Below are 16,171 nucleotides of genomic sequence, written 5' to 3' on the forward strand. Positions count from 1 at the left end.
GTTTCTTTACAAATCAAATCTAAAACGAATATTTTTAAAAGAAATCGCCCATTGTAAACAGACAAATACTCTTCCTGATAAACATATATTGTGTAACACAAAGTTCACAGAAACAGTAGTTAAGTTACTTCAAAGTATTTAATCAGGGAATTCAAATTAAGGATTTTTCGCAATTCAAAAATATTTTATTGAAAAAGGTACATGCAGTAATAGTTATAAGATTGAAATAGACAATTAGTTGAATATATTTCAGTTCCTTGTATCTGAAGGACATAACTCTTTTCTAAAACTATCTATTTGATATAACCTAACCTATTAGACACATTTGATAAATATGCATTAAAAATATTTTAATTAGTTCACTTCAGCTTCTTTACATAGAAATAAAACTAACGTAAATTTGTTTCTCCGTTAACAATTAAAAATGTATAAGATGCTAATTCGTTAACGTTGAAAATATATCACTAACATTAGGTGCTAGCACTACAAGTAATTTAACATTGGAATAAAATTGAAATTTTAATGATTCTTACTCTGGGTGGTTATTATTACATTATAAAATGTAATAAAACCATCTGACGAACTACATCATATCTGATAAATTGTATTTAGTGATGTTGGCCTACAACTCAGTCAAACATGGGTTTCCCTCTTTGGAGTGAAACAAAAACCAATGATAGTATAGTCAGAGCGTACCTACAAACTCACTTCGTCTACCCAACAGAACTAGGTCTATCCTGATATCTTCTTTCACTCTTCTAACCACTAATCTCATTGAATCTTTTGTGTACCAATATTCCACATAAAGAATACGTTTGTTAGTTTTCCTCATATACATTCTTGATGATAACAATATCGTGACTTCTTAGAACGATGGGCAAAGTACTTTAGACCTTCTTGTTACCCCAGGAACAACTATACCTATTCAATAATCTTGCTGTGATGCTACAGACTGACATATTTCACCGCATTATATAGCTATTTGAACTATTAAGTTCAGATTATCAGAAGATCTGTCTCTCACGGGTTTGCATCCTCTAGGGATATTGATGTTATGCATTTTCCTTCTATTATCAACCTTAGTTTCTGATAATCTTCTCTAGTCTAAGGACCACAATTTGTTATGTAAAATTCAATAATATCGTATTGGCTTGTGTACAAGATTACTTAATTTTTAAATAAAAATTTAACTACATATTATGATTTTTAAAATATAAAGTAGGATTTTAGCAAGAGACATATACAGATTTTTAGTTAGAGATTAAGGTTACTATTCAGCATCGAGACTATATAACACCGCAACCTAGAGTTCTAGATGGAATTTGAACTGCCATATTACGTTTAAATTTGAAAATTGCTTCACCAGGAAACGAACTCGAGAAGTGTGCGAATATTTGCGAGCATTAACTACTATACCATCGAGAAGGGCTTGAACATATGTGAAGTTCCCGAAGTTAAACTAAGAGTAGGCTCACATATGGCTCTGGAAATGTCTCTAGCGTACGAGGATCCAGAGATACGCAACGTACAAAAGAACGGTAAATGGAAACACAGTATCCAAACTGCATTCATGGGTTACTAAACTGTACATAACTGTAATGCTTGCTATAAGAACGCTGAGATGACATCAAACAACACGAAACCAGAAAAACTGTATTGAGTGTTAACTTGTAAGACGCGTTAAATTCTTGGATTTATTCTTAAAGAAGAAAGAAGTGCGTTTTATGCATTCACAAATACGATAAATCAAATAAAAACAAACATTTTTATATATTTTGCATATCTTTGATTATTTCAATGTTATTGATGTTTGATGTGTAATAGAATTCTTTCATATTTGTTCTTACCAAAGCTGAAATTTACTCCATGCCTTAAACGTTGGTGAACCACCGATGGGCAACTAACGACATCTCGCCGAACACTGGCGTCCCCTCAGCGACGATCCGCGGTGGCCCAAATCCGTTTCGAAAATTATACCTCCAGCGCCAGAGACACGATGAAACGCCAAAGAACCACAAAATTACTCAACCACAATATGTTAAATCGCCTATACACGTGAATTGTTTACATTAAGTGGCTCTAAAAAGACACTAAAAGGAAGTATCCAAGGATGGGAGCGAATCACCAACCTTATGGTTACTAGGCGCATGTTCTTTCTCCTTCGCCACCAAGGCAATGAAAGAAATCTCATTTCTAGAGGGATAAATCGTTGAGGTCTTTTTAATTTGGTCAATTATAGTCTTCCTTTAACGGTGCATATTCGACGATAACCGTTTAGGGTAAGATAAAATGCTTTCGCCATGTAATTTTATAACAAAATTACGCGCCTCTAATTTACTTTATTTCATAGTTCTCCCATATTCACTTTTAAATGATCAGCGACAGTTGTCATCTAAATCCATACATTTATACGCGCTCATCTCAAGATCTTGCAATTCATGATATAGAGGCAGGAGTTACTCTGGAACCTCGGAGCTCACTTTAGTAACAATTCGTCAGGAAAACATAATATACAATAATAATCGCTTGCACATGATTGGCGATAGTTCGTCTTGGTCCCTTCACGATTATCCGCGACAAATCGAAGGAGCGCACACAAAAATGAAGTGCATCTCTGCTACGTGATGGTAATTTCAACACTCCGACACTAAATATCTGCTTCAACTCGACGAAACTCTGCATCCAGTGACACACTAGCTGCAATCCTTCTATGCATCGCTATATCGACGATCGATGTTTACCAGTAAGTGCGCCACAAGGTATTGGCGACGCTTACGCCATGGGGTATTTATTCTTCCTGAAACTCATTGGAGTAAAAAAAACATATTATAACATTTGTTAACTTTGCTTTCAGACAATGGTGGTCAAGGTGATGCTACCAAAGGAGAAGGCGGAAACTCACCTGGAGGAAATGAGGCCGGTGATCATGGAGGTGACGGTGGCAATAACGCAGGAGGTGGTGTTGACTACGGAGGGGGTGGAGGCGATTACGGAGGAGGAGGAGGAGGAGGAAATGCTAGAAATGCAATGGGATGGCAATTATCAGAAGGTAAGGATTCTTTCTTATTTTCTTGAACCAACTAAAACACTAAAAAGACACTTCTATAGATTTTTGTTGTCAATTCGATTGAGGCATCTGAAAACTTAACTCTCAAAAGTTCGTTATACCAACTCGAAGATTTGAATAGCTCTTTTAGGATTTATGATAACTATTGTTAACATGGCGTAGTGTTTTCTTTGACCGCTTATTTAGGTTCTATAACAGGTATTTAAGCCGTTTTTATTGGTCAAGTCAAGCATGAAACAAAGAACACCCCAGATGCGTTCTGGAACCGGATTGTCAACTTGGCTTCAAGTGTAGGCAGAGGTGCGTGACTTTCTCTTTTATTTTTAAGGCAAATTTCAAAACTGTTCACGCCCTTAGTTTTCAAAATAACAGATTGAAATTTTGTGTACGGATTGAATGCGCCTTTAAGTATTTTCCAATTTTTCGAGGTTCCTTCGGAAATCCGGGGCCGCAACTGTTCTGAGGGGTGATTTTTTCAGAAAAATTTGGGTTTCTCAAGAATTACTCGGTTCTACGCCGAATAGTAGTAACTCAATAAATTTTAATATATATATATATATATATATATATATATATATATGTGTGTGTGTGTGTGTGTGTGTGTGTGTGTGTATGAAATGCGTCACCTATAGACTTTCAAAAATTTCTTCCACCCTAAGTTTCCATGATACAAGATTGAAGTTTTGCAAGCGTATTTTGCATATAATAGAGTATCTTTAAAAAAATTGGCACAGTCCTTACGTAAACCAAGGTCCGGGCCAGAGGGGAGCAAATATTTTGAAAAAATAATTTTTCTATAATAAACTTCCGGTCTTCCCTGATATGCCGTTTTGAGTATAATATGCACAAGCCAGTGGTATCGTTGGAAAGGATGCTTTATTCTGAGAAAAAAACAAGGTATAAATCATGATCCTGCAAGTAGAGAGGAGGCAGTTGAAGTTGCACTGAAAGTCAAAAATTTACCTCAAAAAGTGGAAATCCTAAAAGGGATAGCCAAACCAATCTCATTTGATTGCACCAATTAAAACATCGTCTCACGCTCTTAAAATCAATCACTCTCTTAGTCAGTTTGTCGCACAAACTGACGCATCTGTTAACTTCCCCCACAGTGTGTCACACCCACTGAAGCACTTACAAAGTTACACCTTCATAGTTTGTTGTACCGGCTAAATCTCCTGAGAAGTTACAACTTAATAGCTTGTTGCATCGACCAAATCATCTACAGTATGTTAACTGGTAATTAAACTGGTTATATAAATTACCAAATAGAAATGCATAAATAATTTTAAATTTTAAATAGAATTTTCAAATAAATAGTAACTGTTAAGTTTTAATTTAAATCAATTTGCAATTACAAAATTGAAGTTACTAATGTAAACTTTTTGAAATGTTCTGTTCAAGTTTGTAATCATTTGGATCTAGAAATTTAGGATTTGAATAGACTAAAAGTTTTACCGCATTTATACATTGCAGATGTTAAATCCATAATATAGTTTGATTACGTGAAACATAAAAAAACTGTATGGCAGAATTTTGTTATTCAAAATCTGAAGACCAATGCTGCCAAAAAAAAAATTATCACTATTATACAAGAGATATCAGAGATTCCATTAGGTTTTACTAATAAAAACATGCTTCCTTTGGAAACATTATGGATCGATACATTATTTCACAACGTTACTAAATCATATATCGTATCCCAATATGATATAGAGTTTAGCTGCTAATATACTGAATAAGCAGTCGCGGACAGACGACTAGAAGTGGTCCTAAAGCTTGGGGGTTTGGGTATGGGTAAAATCCTTATCCTGTAAAAAAAAAGGCAATTGTTCAGAAACATTCACAAAAACCTCGGACAAGGACTGATAACTTGGCACGACCTCAGCAGAAGAATATGGACATGAGATTTTGAACATGGAATGTTAGGAGTCTTTATAGGGCAGACGTGTTAAAATCCGTAACTAGTAAGTTAGATAAATATAGAATGGACCTAGTAGAGTTCAGGAAGTTAGGTGTGAAGGAAAGGGATCATTTAATATCGGAAATTTTACGTTCTTATACGGGAAGGGAAAAAACACCAATTAGGAACAGGGTTTTTCGTTCACAAACGAATATTACCAGCAATTAAGCGGGTTGAATTTGTTACTGACAGATTGGATTGAAATTAGAGATAGTATTAAAATCTCAGAAAAAGAAAAATTGAGACACGCGGAAATACATAGAAACAAACCATGGTTCCACCAGGATTGCATTAAACTAGCAGACAAGATAAAACAGGCAAATTTACGCTGGCTACAAAATCCGGATGAAATAATTACGCAAAATTTCGTAGATATTGGCAGGAAACTTTTTAAAATTTTAGAACAAAGAAACGCAATTTTTTGAAAGCTAAAATTATGGAACTTCAAGATAATAGTAAAAATAAAATCATTCGGGACATGTATAAGGTGATCAACAAATATAAGAAAGGCTATCATCCTCGTGCTTATACACTGTAAAAAATAATTTCTTAAATTTGAGAAATCGTTTCTTATCTGTGCACCGAGACAATATTATCTTAGAAATAAGATTTGGCAATTCTCATTCATAAGGAAAGCAACAGTATTTTTTTCCTCGTGCTACTTTATACAGCCTCATCTACTTTTCTTCATTTCTCGTTAATGAGAGTTTCAAACTCTTCTTTCTAAGAAAAGATATTCTCGGTGCACAGATAAGAAACGGTTTCTCAGATTTAAGAAAGTATTTTTAACAGTTTATATTAAGGAAAATTCGCGAAACAGTTCTCACTGATACGGATACGATCTTAAATAGATGGAAAGATTTCTTTGACAATTTGCTGAATACGCAGCCAAAAACTAATTTGCGTGGAGAAAAGGAGATACACAACGCAGAACCGTATATTCCAGAACCTAACCGAATAGAAATAAAAACCGCTATAAAGAAATTAAAGAAAGACAAACCTCTGGGTGTATACGAAATTCCGGCAGTTAAGTTTAGCTGGAGGCAAAAAATGTGAAACAAGATACAATAACTCATTCTCCTTATTTGGAATAAGGAAGAATTGCCACAAGAGTGGAAAGAATCAATCAATGTTCCAATTCAAGAGAAAGGCGACAAAACAGACTATAATAATTATCGAGGCATTTCTCTTCTGTCGACATCCTATAAAGTTTTTTCAAATATTCTATTAGAAAGATTGACCACATACGCAGATAAAATCATTGGATATTATCAGTACGGATTTAGGCGAAATCGATCAACTATCAACCAAATATTACCAATCGCCAAATACTCAAAAAGAAATGGGGATACAATACACGGGTACATCAACTATTTACTGATTTTAGAAGGGGGTACGACTCGGTTAGGACAGAAACATTACACAACGTTCTTACAGAACTGGGAAAACCGAGAAAGCTAATTAGATTAGTTATGATATGTTTAAATGAATCCCAAACAAAGTCCGGGAAGAATTTCTTTCCACGAGCTTTCACGTCGATGATGGCCTGAAACAAGAAGATGCGTTGTTGTCATTATTATTCAACTTTGTCGTGGAATACGGTATAAGGAAAATGAAATATAGCAGCCAGGGCCTAGAACTGAACGGTATCCACCAGGTTATGACATATGCTGATGATGTAAATTTAATAGGCGATGACAGAAGAACAATAGAAAGAAATGCAGATATCTTATTAAATGCTTGCAGGGACATAGGTTTAGTAGTAAATGCAGAGAAAACTAAATACATGGAAGTGCTTTGGGACCGTAATACAGCAAACTACATATGCGTTAAAATAATAAATAATACTTTTGATAAAGTGGATATTTTCAAATATCTAGGATCAGTATTAACAGTCGAAAATCATAAAAGCAGAGAATTCATGTTATTATTCAGTTCAAAATCTCTTGTCGACGCGAATTCTGTCGAGGAATTTGAAGCTTAACATATATAAAACGATAATCATGCATGTTGTTCTCTATGCTTGCGGAACATGATCGCTTACTCTGAAAGAACATAGACTGAAAGTATTTCAGAATAAGATTCTGAGACAAATATATTCGGACCCAAGAGGAACAGGAATGGGGAATGGAGGTAACTTCATAACGACGAACTACATAATTTATATGGTTTACCAAACATTGTTAGGGTCATGAAGTCTAGGAGGCTTAGGTAGGCAGGTCATGTAGCTAGGATGGAAGAAAGTAGAAACGCTTTCAAAGTTTTGACTAGAAAACCAAACAGAAAATGACAATTAGTAAGACCTAGGCGCAGATGGGGGGGGGGGGCAATATTAAGATTTATCTCGCAGAGATAGTAATAAAATGAATTATGATGGCTATGATCCATGATTTTCTACATCAAAGCAAAACCATCTTTCCAGATCGTTGTACTCACGATCATGAAATGCATTCTAGACTTGTCCACAATTATCCAGCAATGGGCAACATGTTTGATGTTTTCATGTTGCACACTGCCCGATGTTTCCTTACCTGTACTTGTGTCCTGACGTCTGGCTCTCCAATATCCACCTATTCCTTCATCTCGATCACTTCCTGATATTTATGACTTTTCCATATGATTGGATGATATAATGTGCGGTTGAGGAAATCTTCGCAACACAGACTCCAAAGTTCATTCGCCATTGAGTTCAACTGTTGCTGGAACGATTGTCAAAGTCTATCTCTGCAGACAATGACAATTTTGATATCTGCATTTGTAGTGTTGTTTTCTTAAGACATGATACAATTACTGCAGGTATTTCATTAGATCCAACGAATAGAGCAAGCTTTCGATGTTTGTATCCATACCTGCCTGGTTCAAACGAGGGAGTAAATTTCAACAATTGTTACTGGGATGACATCCTTGAAGAATGATAAAATATAATTACATATATACTTATTAAATTTTACGTATTCTAAATTTTGCAACAATTCTTCTTTCATCTTAGCCAACTAATATTTCAATTTCTGGACTCAATTCTGGAAACAAAATGCAAACCTAAAGGTACCTTTGACGACATCGAATCTGCATGTCACACATCAAAGTGACGGTCGGCAGAAAAAAGAGTAATGCAAGCTAAAAAGAATCACTTTTAAATATCTCCACAGTCGCACTCGCACGTCAATATTAGTGCTAGTTATTGAAAAAAATGAAATGAAATCTTTAAGTATTACGTCCCACGATTATGCCGGTTAGGCTAAAGGAGACGGTGATGATGAGTAATGAATGAAATGGTGGAATGAAGAAAGTGGGAGGAAACGGGAGAAAGTAGAGAAAACCCACGCACCAGAGGTGAACGCTCTACCACTGAGCCACCGCGGTCCCTGCTAGTTATTGAGAAATAATAATCTTGTATGTAATTGGAGCCTTAATGAAGAACATTACTAATTTTCAATAAATATTCGAATAAACTCTCTTTCAAGAAATAATAATAAATTTAAATGCCTTTTAACTTTTCTTATCCAACTTTATTAAAGTTACTCCAAAATTCATTGTTTTGAAAATGAAGATAAAGTACACAGTACAGTATAAATGGGCCTTTTTGGTGCCAGGTCTCCGAAAATGGAATAATGCTTTTAATTCACTTCTATACACGGTTTATTTTTTAAAACGTTTGTTGTAAGCAGTAAATTATAAAGCCATGAACTACATAGTTATTATTTTGGTTGCTAGCTTAACAGAAATTTGAATTGTTCATGAGATGTTGAATTTCAAATGTCGCTTCTGTAAGATTTCAATTTTGGAGTTAGGCCATTTCGCATCTAAGGGGTTCAAATAACCATTATGGGTAGGAACTACAGAAATAACTTGATTTAAAAAAAAAACATTTACTGGAATTACCTTCTCATATTTTAGCATCGAACACTTCAATTGAAGTTAAACTTTTAATATTTAATAAATTAAACTTTTAATATTATCATTTTACTCGAAATCGACAGATATGAGAGCAAAATCTGTAAGATTTACCAAGAAACAGTTACATTATTTTCGTTAATTTGCAATTCAAGAAAGGGTTTTACCCGTTCCGTTAAAAAAAAAATACTTTTAAAATTAAAAGTGGTTAAATGAGCCTTTTCCAGTTTCAACATTTTGCACGTTGAACGAAAACGGTAACAGATAGAGAAAAGCTGTTTCTTCTGTAAAGCATTTCCAATCTCAAGAGAACAAACCATGAGTACCCACAACACTCTACCGGAACAGAAATTGGTTCACAAATGGAAGAAGACATGTAGAAGCGGCTATTTTGCAATCCATTAAGTATTCTAAAAGTAATATTTATTTTTTCCCGTTAACCCGCTATTTAGACAGAAAGATACAAAAATAAACTATTCGGGTTTGAAATTTTGTAGCCACAGAACAGAAACAGTAACAAATATAGAAAAGCGTTTTTTTTTAAAAAAACTTATTTTCCAGTCGATTCTCTATCCCAAGACCAGGCTCAACTTTCTCCGTTAGCCTTCCGTTCAGATCGAAAATAGTAGAAGTGAATCATTTCCAGCATCGACTTTTATAGTCAAAGAATGAGACAAAACGTTAATAGATATGGAGAAGTGATTTTCCGCAATCGATTCGGTAATCCAGGAATGGCCTCCCTCATCATTAACACTTTTTTCGAAACAAAATTGGTTGAAATCAACCATTTCCACTTTAAACGTTTAAAGCCGTAGAAAGAACTGTAATAGATATAGAAAAGTAGTTTCTTACGATCGATTCAGTATCCTAAGGGTAGGCTTCGTCTATTCTTCTATTTTTTATTCAGAATTAAAGTGGTAGAAATCAAACAAAGGGTGCAGGGAAAAACTATTATAGTATAAGAAAAACAAAATATTGTAGGAGAGTCTTTTTAAGTTTAAAGACTCACACCGCTTATAAGATGTGTAGCAAATTGTTTGTAACCTCATAAACATTTATTTGCTGTTGTCATAAAGCTGTAGCTGTAGCTATAATGGTAATAGCTACATTAACCCTAGAAAGTCATTGCTTGAATCTATTACGTGAAGTACCACGGAAAGGGTCAAATTTGCCCGCTTTGTTTTAAATAGTTTTCAGAGTATGTTTGTTCAATTGGAGTTGAAGTGTTGAATAAATATCGAAAAGAAACTTTTGAAGGATTTGTGCCTTTTATTTGTAAGAAAACGGTTAAATACAGTGTGTAAAGCTGTTTATATATTATACCAAATTTCTTATAATACTATGGAGAAAACCAGATTTATAACTAATACTTGACAAGCCTAAATGTTTTTACACAGGAGAAAAGTAACATTTTTAAACAGTAATACAAGTTTCAGATATAAAAATACAAATGAAAGGAATTTTGAGGAAAACAAAGACGGATAGCACCTACGACCAAGGAGGAGTCAACTCGATCCGGACAACATGAATTATTTTTTTACAACAAAAAACAATGCAGTATATTGCAGTTAAAAAAAGCGAAAGTGAACCCTCCGTCAAAAGGAACAACAACAAGAAAACAGAAAATCCTGAATACATATTAATCTATATGAACTAATTATAAAAGAACTCGAGGACAAAATGCATCACTTTATTGTTTCTAGGGTAAATACTGGTATATTATCAAAACTCTGTGCACTTGGACTACTACCACGTATTGACAGAAATACATGCCAAATACAATTCTTCCCTTCATTCAAACTTAATTAGGACACTACACTAGTATTACACAATACCGAAGTTGGATTCCTACAGAAGCTACCATTTATTATTCACACAGACAAATGGCTGTCATGCAGGATTGCGTGAGAAACACTCTACATCAGACCAAATAGGCCAAACACGACATAGTGAAGTCAGATTAGGTCAAAAATTAGCAAAACCCGGACAAAATTAGTAACTTTTTCAAACTCCCGGGTTAAGTTCCCCTGATTCTAAGGAGTCAAATGCCAAAACTCCCCGCACTTAGGACTTGCGAGTCATTTAAAATGGCGGACATGTTCAATATGGCCGACGCCACTTGTACGCCAAGCTTGTTTAGCTATCTTTTTCACGTTATAACAATTCGATCTCAACCATACTTGGGTATATCATACATGAATGCCTCGCGCACGCATTGATATAACGTGATACTAATAGGATATGTAACAGTGTTGCCATCTCAGATTATTTGTAAAGATATTATTCAAAAGAAATTATTTTTTTAAAAAATGAATGTCAAGAAATTTTGTTTTCTGACTTATAATATTGCAACAAAGGGTATATATGACATATCCATCGAATCTGCGTTTCATAATCTTTCAAACCAGTTATAATTAGTTGACCTCGGATAAACGGAAACTTCACATTGGTCGCGCAAAGGAAGAGCTAAAAAGTCTTATAATTCTCGATAGGCGTCAAAAGATTAATGGCTCGACTTCTGCCATCAGTGTTGTTGTATTTTGCATTCTGATGACATGTCTTTATTGTAACTTTTTGATGCGCGTGGGATAGATAGGTACCTTTGTAATTTGTATGCCAAAAGATCCGTGTCTCAGGCATTGTATCATTCAATACGGCCACCGTCAACTCTATCTCAAGTACATTTTCTCTTCTAATCTTAAGGTTAGTAATAGAGTCTTAAACCGTTTAATTGAATATTATTTTCCAAGTGAAATATAACATATTTTTAATGTACAGTAACTCTTCTATACTATATTGTTAAAAATGTGTGTACATAATACTATACAACAACATTTCACACCTGAGGATCATACATATCCCGGACACAAAAATTTGCTCTTTTTCTATATTATAAGAACATAAATGAAACGTAATTATAACGTAACACTTTTATCACTTGTAACGATCCCGTTACGAAGAGCTATGACGAGAGGAGAAGATAAGAAGATAAGGATTGTAAAACATCTTATCAATGTCAACCTTGCATTTCTCTTGAAAGAGAATGTTAAAATTAATGTGTATTTTCATTTTGTTTCTTTAAAAAAAAAAGAAAGAAAGACTGAAAGGTAAGAGAGGAAAAATAATGAAAGAATTTGTAAGTTGCGAGTTGTATCAGTTGAGTGTATTTAAGGAGAGAGAGAGAGGGGAGGTAATCTTGCTTACTGCCTCAAGGTCGTGGTCGCAGCGCGTGTATCCCGTGACGCGATTGTGGCGCCAGGAACCATGGTCGGTACGATCGTCCGTAGGGACGGCGTACTAGCTATGTTGTGTTGAAGACGTGTAGGTGTCTTGGAATTGGTTTTCGGGGCATGCAGGTGCCTTTGGTTTTCGTTGTTCAGAGGGGAGAGTACGTCTGTTCGACTAATGTTTCTTATGGTAGAAGAGGACTTCTATTAACTAGACTCATTTTGCATCGTTTGATTCTACCAAAATTTCTTGTTGGATTTCTCCATTGTGTGTGTAATTAAAAAGGAATGAGAATAGTGAATTGTTGCCGCATATTGAATTTACTAAGTTTTCAAAAAAGAAGTGCAGCAAAAGAAGTGAATGAAGAGGATAATTTGTGAACGTAGTTTAAGCTGCTTATGCCCAATTTTTTTCCAAGTCGAGTGAAGTTTATTTTTGTTCCACTCGTCATTTTTGTTCCTCGATTTTGCCGTGTTCAGGGTGAGTGTAAAGAGAATAAAGTAAAAGAAGTATATTTGACTAAGTCTTGTCAAAACGGCGAGTTGCCTTGTCCGAGGTAATTGCCCATTGAAATCTTTTCCTTGTTCTCAATTTTTATGGAATGAGAACGTAGGAGATTTGCATGTGAATAGTCTGAAAGATTCTGTTTTAGTTTCACTAAACGTTCTGAAGAAATATTTATTGAAACCAACTCGCTTTATGCCGTTTCTCTATGAGAAACTGTGGAGTCATTTTTGGTTGGTGACAAGGGGATGTGGGAGGAGAAGTACGGTCAGCAATTGAACCCTTATTTTGCCTTAATAAGGTTAATTGCTATCATCCCTGGAAAGTATCATTGCTGTTACTTGATATTTCTTGGACATACAGTAACGTTCTAGAAGTAGTGGAATGCGAATGTGGAAAGACGCTAGCCTGAATCTTGGCCGATCAATTAGTAAGAGGAATATTAGTTGGGGAAACATCTTCGTTGGGCGTTATAAGATATTCTTTGGAATATTAAGTATTTTGCCGCTCCGTTATAATTATTACAAGGGCGGGTTGCGAAGTGCGACAATTTGAATGTCGATTGAAACCCTGTGTTTTCGCAGAAATTGACTAAGAATAGTCTGAATCTGATTATTAACTGTCTTGTATATGCATCAGCAATTAAATTATTCTCTATTCCTCAAATCACTTGAGAGACGAAATGCAGACCGAGGTTTAATTGCATATGGAGGTAAATATGAATCCAAAGGAACTGTGAAGGTGAGTGTTAAACCATTTATTATATTCTTTGATTGGTCCGTTGTGTGTGTTCTATGTTGTGTGGGTTGTTAATTTGCATTCATTGTGGTTGCTGTGGTTTAACGTGGTCCAATTCGTCGTCCATACGTTTTCATTTTCCGAAAAATTGGATAATTCAGCATTTATCATTTTTTGGCTGTAAGCTGATATTACTTTCGTACTTGAGGTAGTATTATTAATATTGCTCCGTTATATTTCAATTACTGAATTACTTCTTATAGTATGATTAAGATTGATTAATTTATTGATTAGCCAGAGATTTAATTGGGAAGATTTTTGAACGAGAAAAGATATTTCGGATTTTGATGTTGAATTTTACTAATGACATCCCTTGCTTTAAAAATTAAATATATATATGAAGTATTATTGTTGAGATTGCATTAGTATTCATCCCTCCCAGAGCTTGGACTTTTACGAAGTATACAATAATTTAATGATTTATATTGAAACTGCTGAGGAAAATTGATTCTCGATCTCTCTCCTTAATTGAAATTAAATTTAGTAAATACATTGATATTTGGATATATTTATAATATTGTATAGTTAAATTTTTGACTTGCCTTTGGCTTGAATTAACACTGAACACAGTTAAATTGAAACTGATGAATAGGATCTATGATACAGAACTTCGACGATAAATTTATTGTTGTTTTTTAGTTATCTGAGCAATCAGATATCACTCTGTAATTTGTTATTGTTAATAAACCTTTGTTAAGTTGATCTGAGTCTTTGGTTATTAATTAGAAATTTATTAGATATAAGTACTTTATATTTGTGGTATTTTTGGTGTAATGTTGAATGCTGAATTATCACTTAATGCCTGCTTTTGCTTTGAATACCAATGAAAGACATCGGCTCGTGTAAGTTCCCTCTGTAGTTGGTTGGGGAAGCTGCTGATTGGTCAACATATCGTGCGACCTTTTGATAATCCACGTGTGTTGGACACTCGGCGGATTTCCTGACTTCGACGGCGGATGGGAACGCTACACACTGAAGTGTTACATATTCTTGAGAAAATACAGGCACCTACATATTAATAGTTCAGAAATTTTTCTTAACATAATACAAGTCATCTCTTGTTTTTCAATTTGAAGATAGGATGTGAATGTGCTATTAGAAAAGAAACAAGATAACCAAAATGTGATATCACATGCTAAACTTATATTGGCATTCCACTCCATCATTGTCACTGCCAGTCTCAATCTGTGGCTTACAGTTTCCGCATTATTCTCCTCTGCAGAGGACACACATGTCACTAAAGAGGAGTCCAGTACGTCGACAACTCGATGGTGCACATGAAAAATTTTACAAGAGCAGAATATCAAACTTTGTAAGACTGTGTGGTGATAGAGGATCTAAAGTAGGAATGGGATAAGGCTCACTATTTCATTCTTGTCGTCCCCACTAAGTTGCTGGGAGATCATTTCCCTGCAGGTTTTGATTTGGTGATAGACCCGTAACATATGCTGCTTACTTGAACTGCTGTCGGTGGTAAAGCTGTAAGGTCAAAACCAGTAGTATGACTTGTATCTCAAAATCCTTCTGTATGTGTAGTATCAACAGAAGGGCAGTCACCATAACGTGCCCTATACGGCCGTAAAAGAAAGTTGCTCTCCTGTTTTAACAAGCTTGTCAGGATCTGCATCAGGGTCATTAAATATACTGACCATCTTTTGTAATTCATGGTCTTTCTCTAATAACGTGTAACAAGTTTTCTTTCCTTTTTGGAATATAGAAGATGTAGTGTCACATCCTGAAATTGCGTGCATAAACAATACACTCTGTACATATTGCGGATATAATCCTGTAAGTTCTGTATGTTAAACGCTTTCAATGGTTGATGGAGTTTTCCTTCTTTGGGAAAGAATATGATGAAGTGATGGAGACCAAGAACAACCAGCATGAGCAGAATGTCAGTGTCTTCAGCTACAAGGACAACATAGTTGTATGACGTTGCCATATTGATTGCTGTTATGACAATCATACGGTTAGCATCAGACTCAGCTATAAGTACTTCAATTCCCGAAGATCTTAGATGTTTACTTAGTGCTTCAATGAAGCGAGACTTGATCGACTTATTTCTTAGGAACAATGATTGTGTCACAGTAGAAACATACTTCCTTGAAACTGAAGATGAACGATGATGAATGATGAAGAGAAACAGGAAAAGACACGTCTTTTCCTGTGCCCTTCCTCCTTTGTACTCAGGGCTGCTGTAAATCCAACAAAAACTACTATAAGTCTGGTACCTAGATGCTTACGAATGTATGATGAGTATACATAATAGAGGTCGCGGTATGCACCATTTCGAGTCCACACAACCTTATACAGTAAGTATCCTCCATCAATCACAGTAATACCATACTTTTGATTTCTTGTTCAGTGGAAGAGAGATTTTCTTCCAACAGAGTTACAACACTAGGCTTGTTACACTTTCTCATTAAGCCATTTTCAAACAATCGTGGTGAGTAAAGTGCGAGTTTATACTCAAGGTTCTTCGCAACATCTTCATAACAACGCTGCATGGAATTTAATGGAATCTTCTCGCCATCTAAAGCCATGGTTCGATTCACAAAAGAGAGAAGTTTCACTTTTTGTTTTCGCGTTTCACAGTAAATATATTCTTGCTTACCATTGCAGACATTGCTTCAAGTGCATACTCACTGGCAGAATCTCATGATCCCATACTGTTGCTGTTGATATGGATGCTAACTTATTACCGATATTGGTGAAAGGGG

At 35.1% G+C, this 16,171-nt stretch overlaps 1 protein-coding gene across 3 annotated transcripts in view; it reads left to right on the forward strand.

Moving 5' to 3' along the window:
* The window catches only part of LOC145683706 (uncharacterized), a 169,118-nt gene that overhangs the window by 135,176 nt on the left and 17,771 nt on the right, over positions 1 to 16,171 (forward strand). For all 3 annotated transcript variants that reach the window (XM_081755143.1, XM_081755144.1, XM_081755145.1), the window contains exon 40: positions 2,855 to 3,049. In XM_081755143.1, the coding sequence (XP_081611269.1) occupies positions 2,855 to 3,049 (195 nt within the window). The remainder of the gene's footprint in view (positions 1 to 2,854; positions 3,050 to 16,171) is intronic.

Source organism: Thermobia domestica, chromosome 4 (genome assembly GCF_964235325.1).
Source record: "Thermobia domestica chromosome 4, izTheDome1.hap1.1, whole genome shotgun sequence".
Classification (NCBI taxonomy): domain Eukaryota; kingdom Metazoa; phylum Arthropoda; class Insecta; order Zygentoma; family Lepismatidae; genus Thermobia; species Thermobia domestica.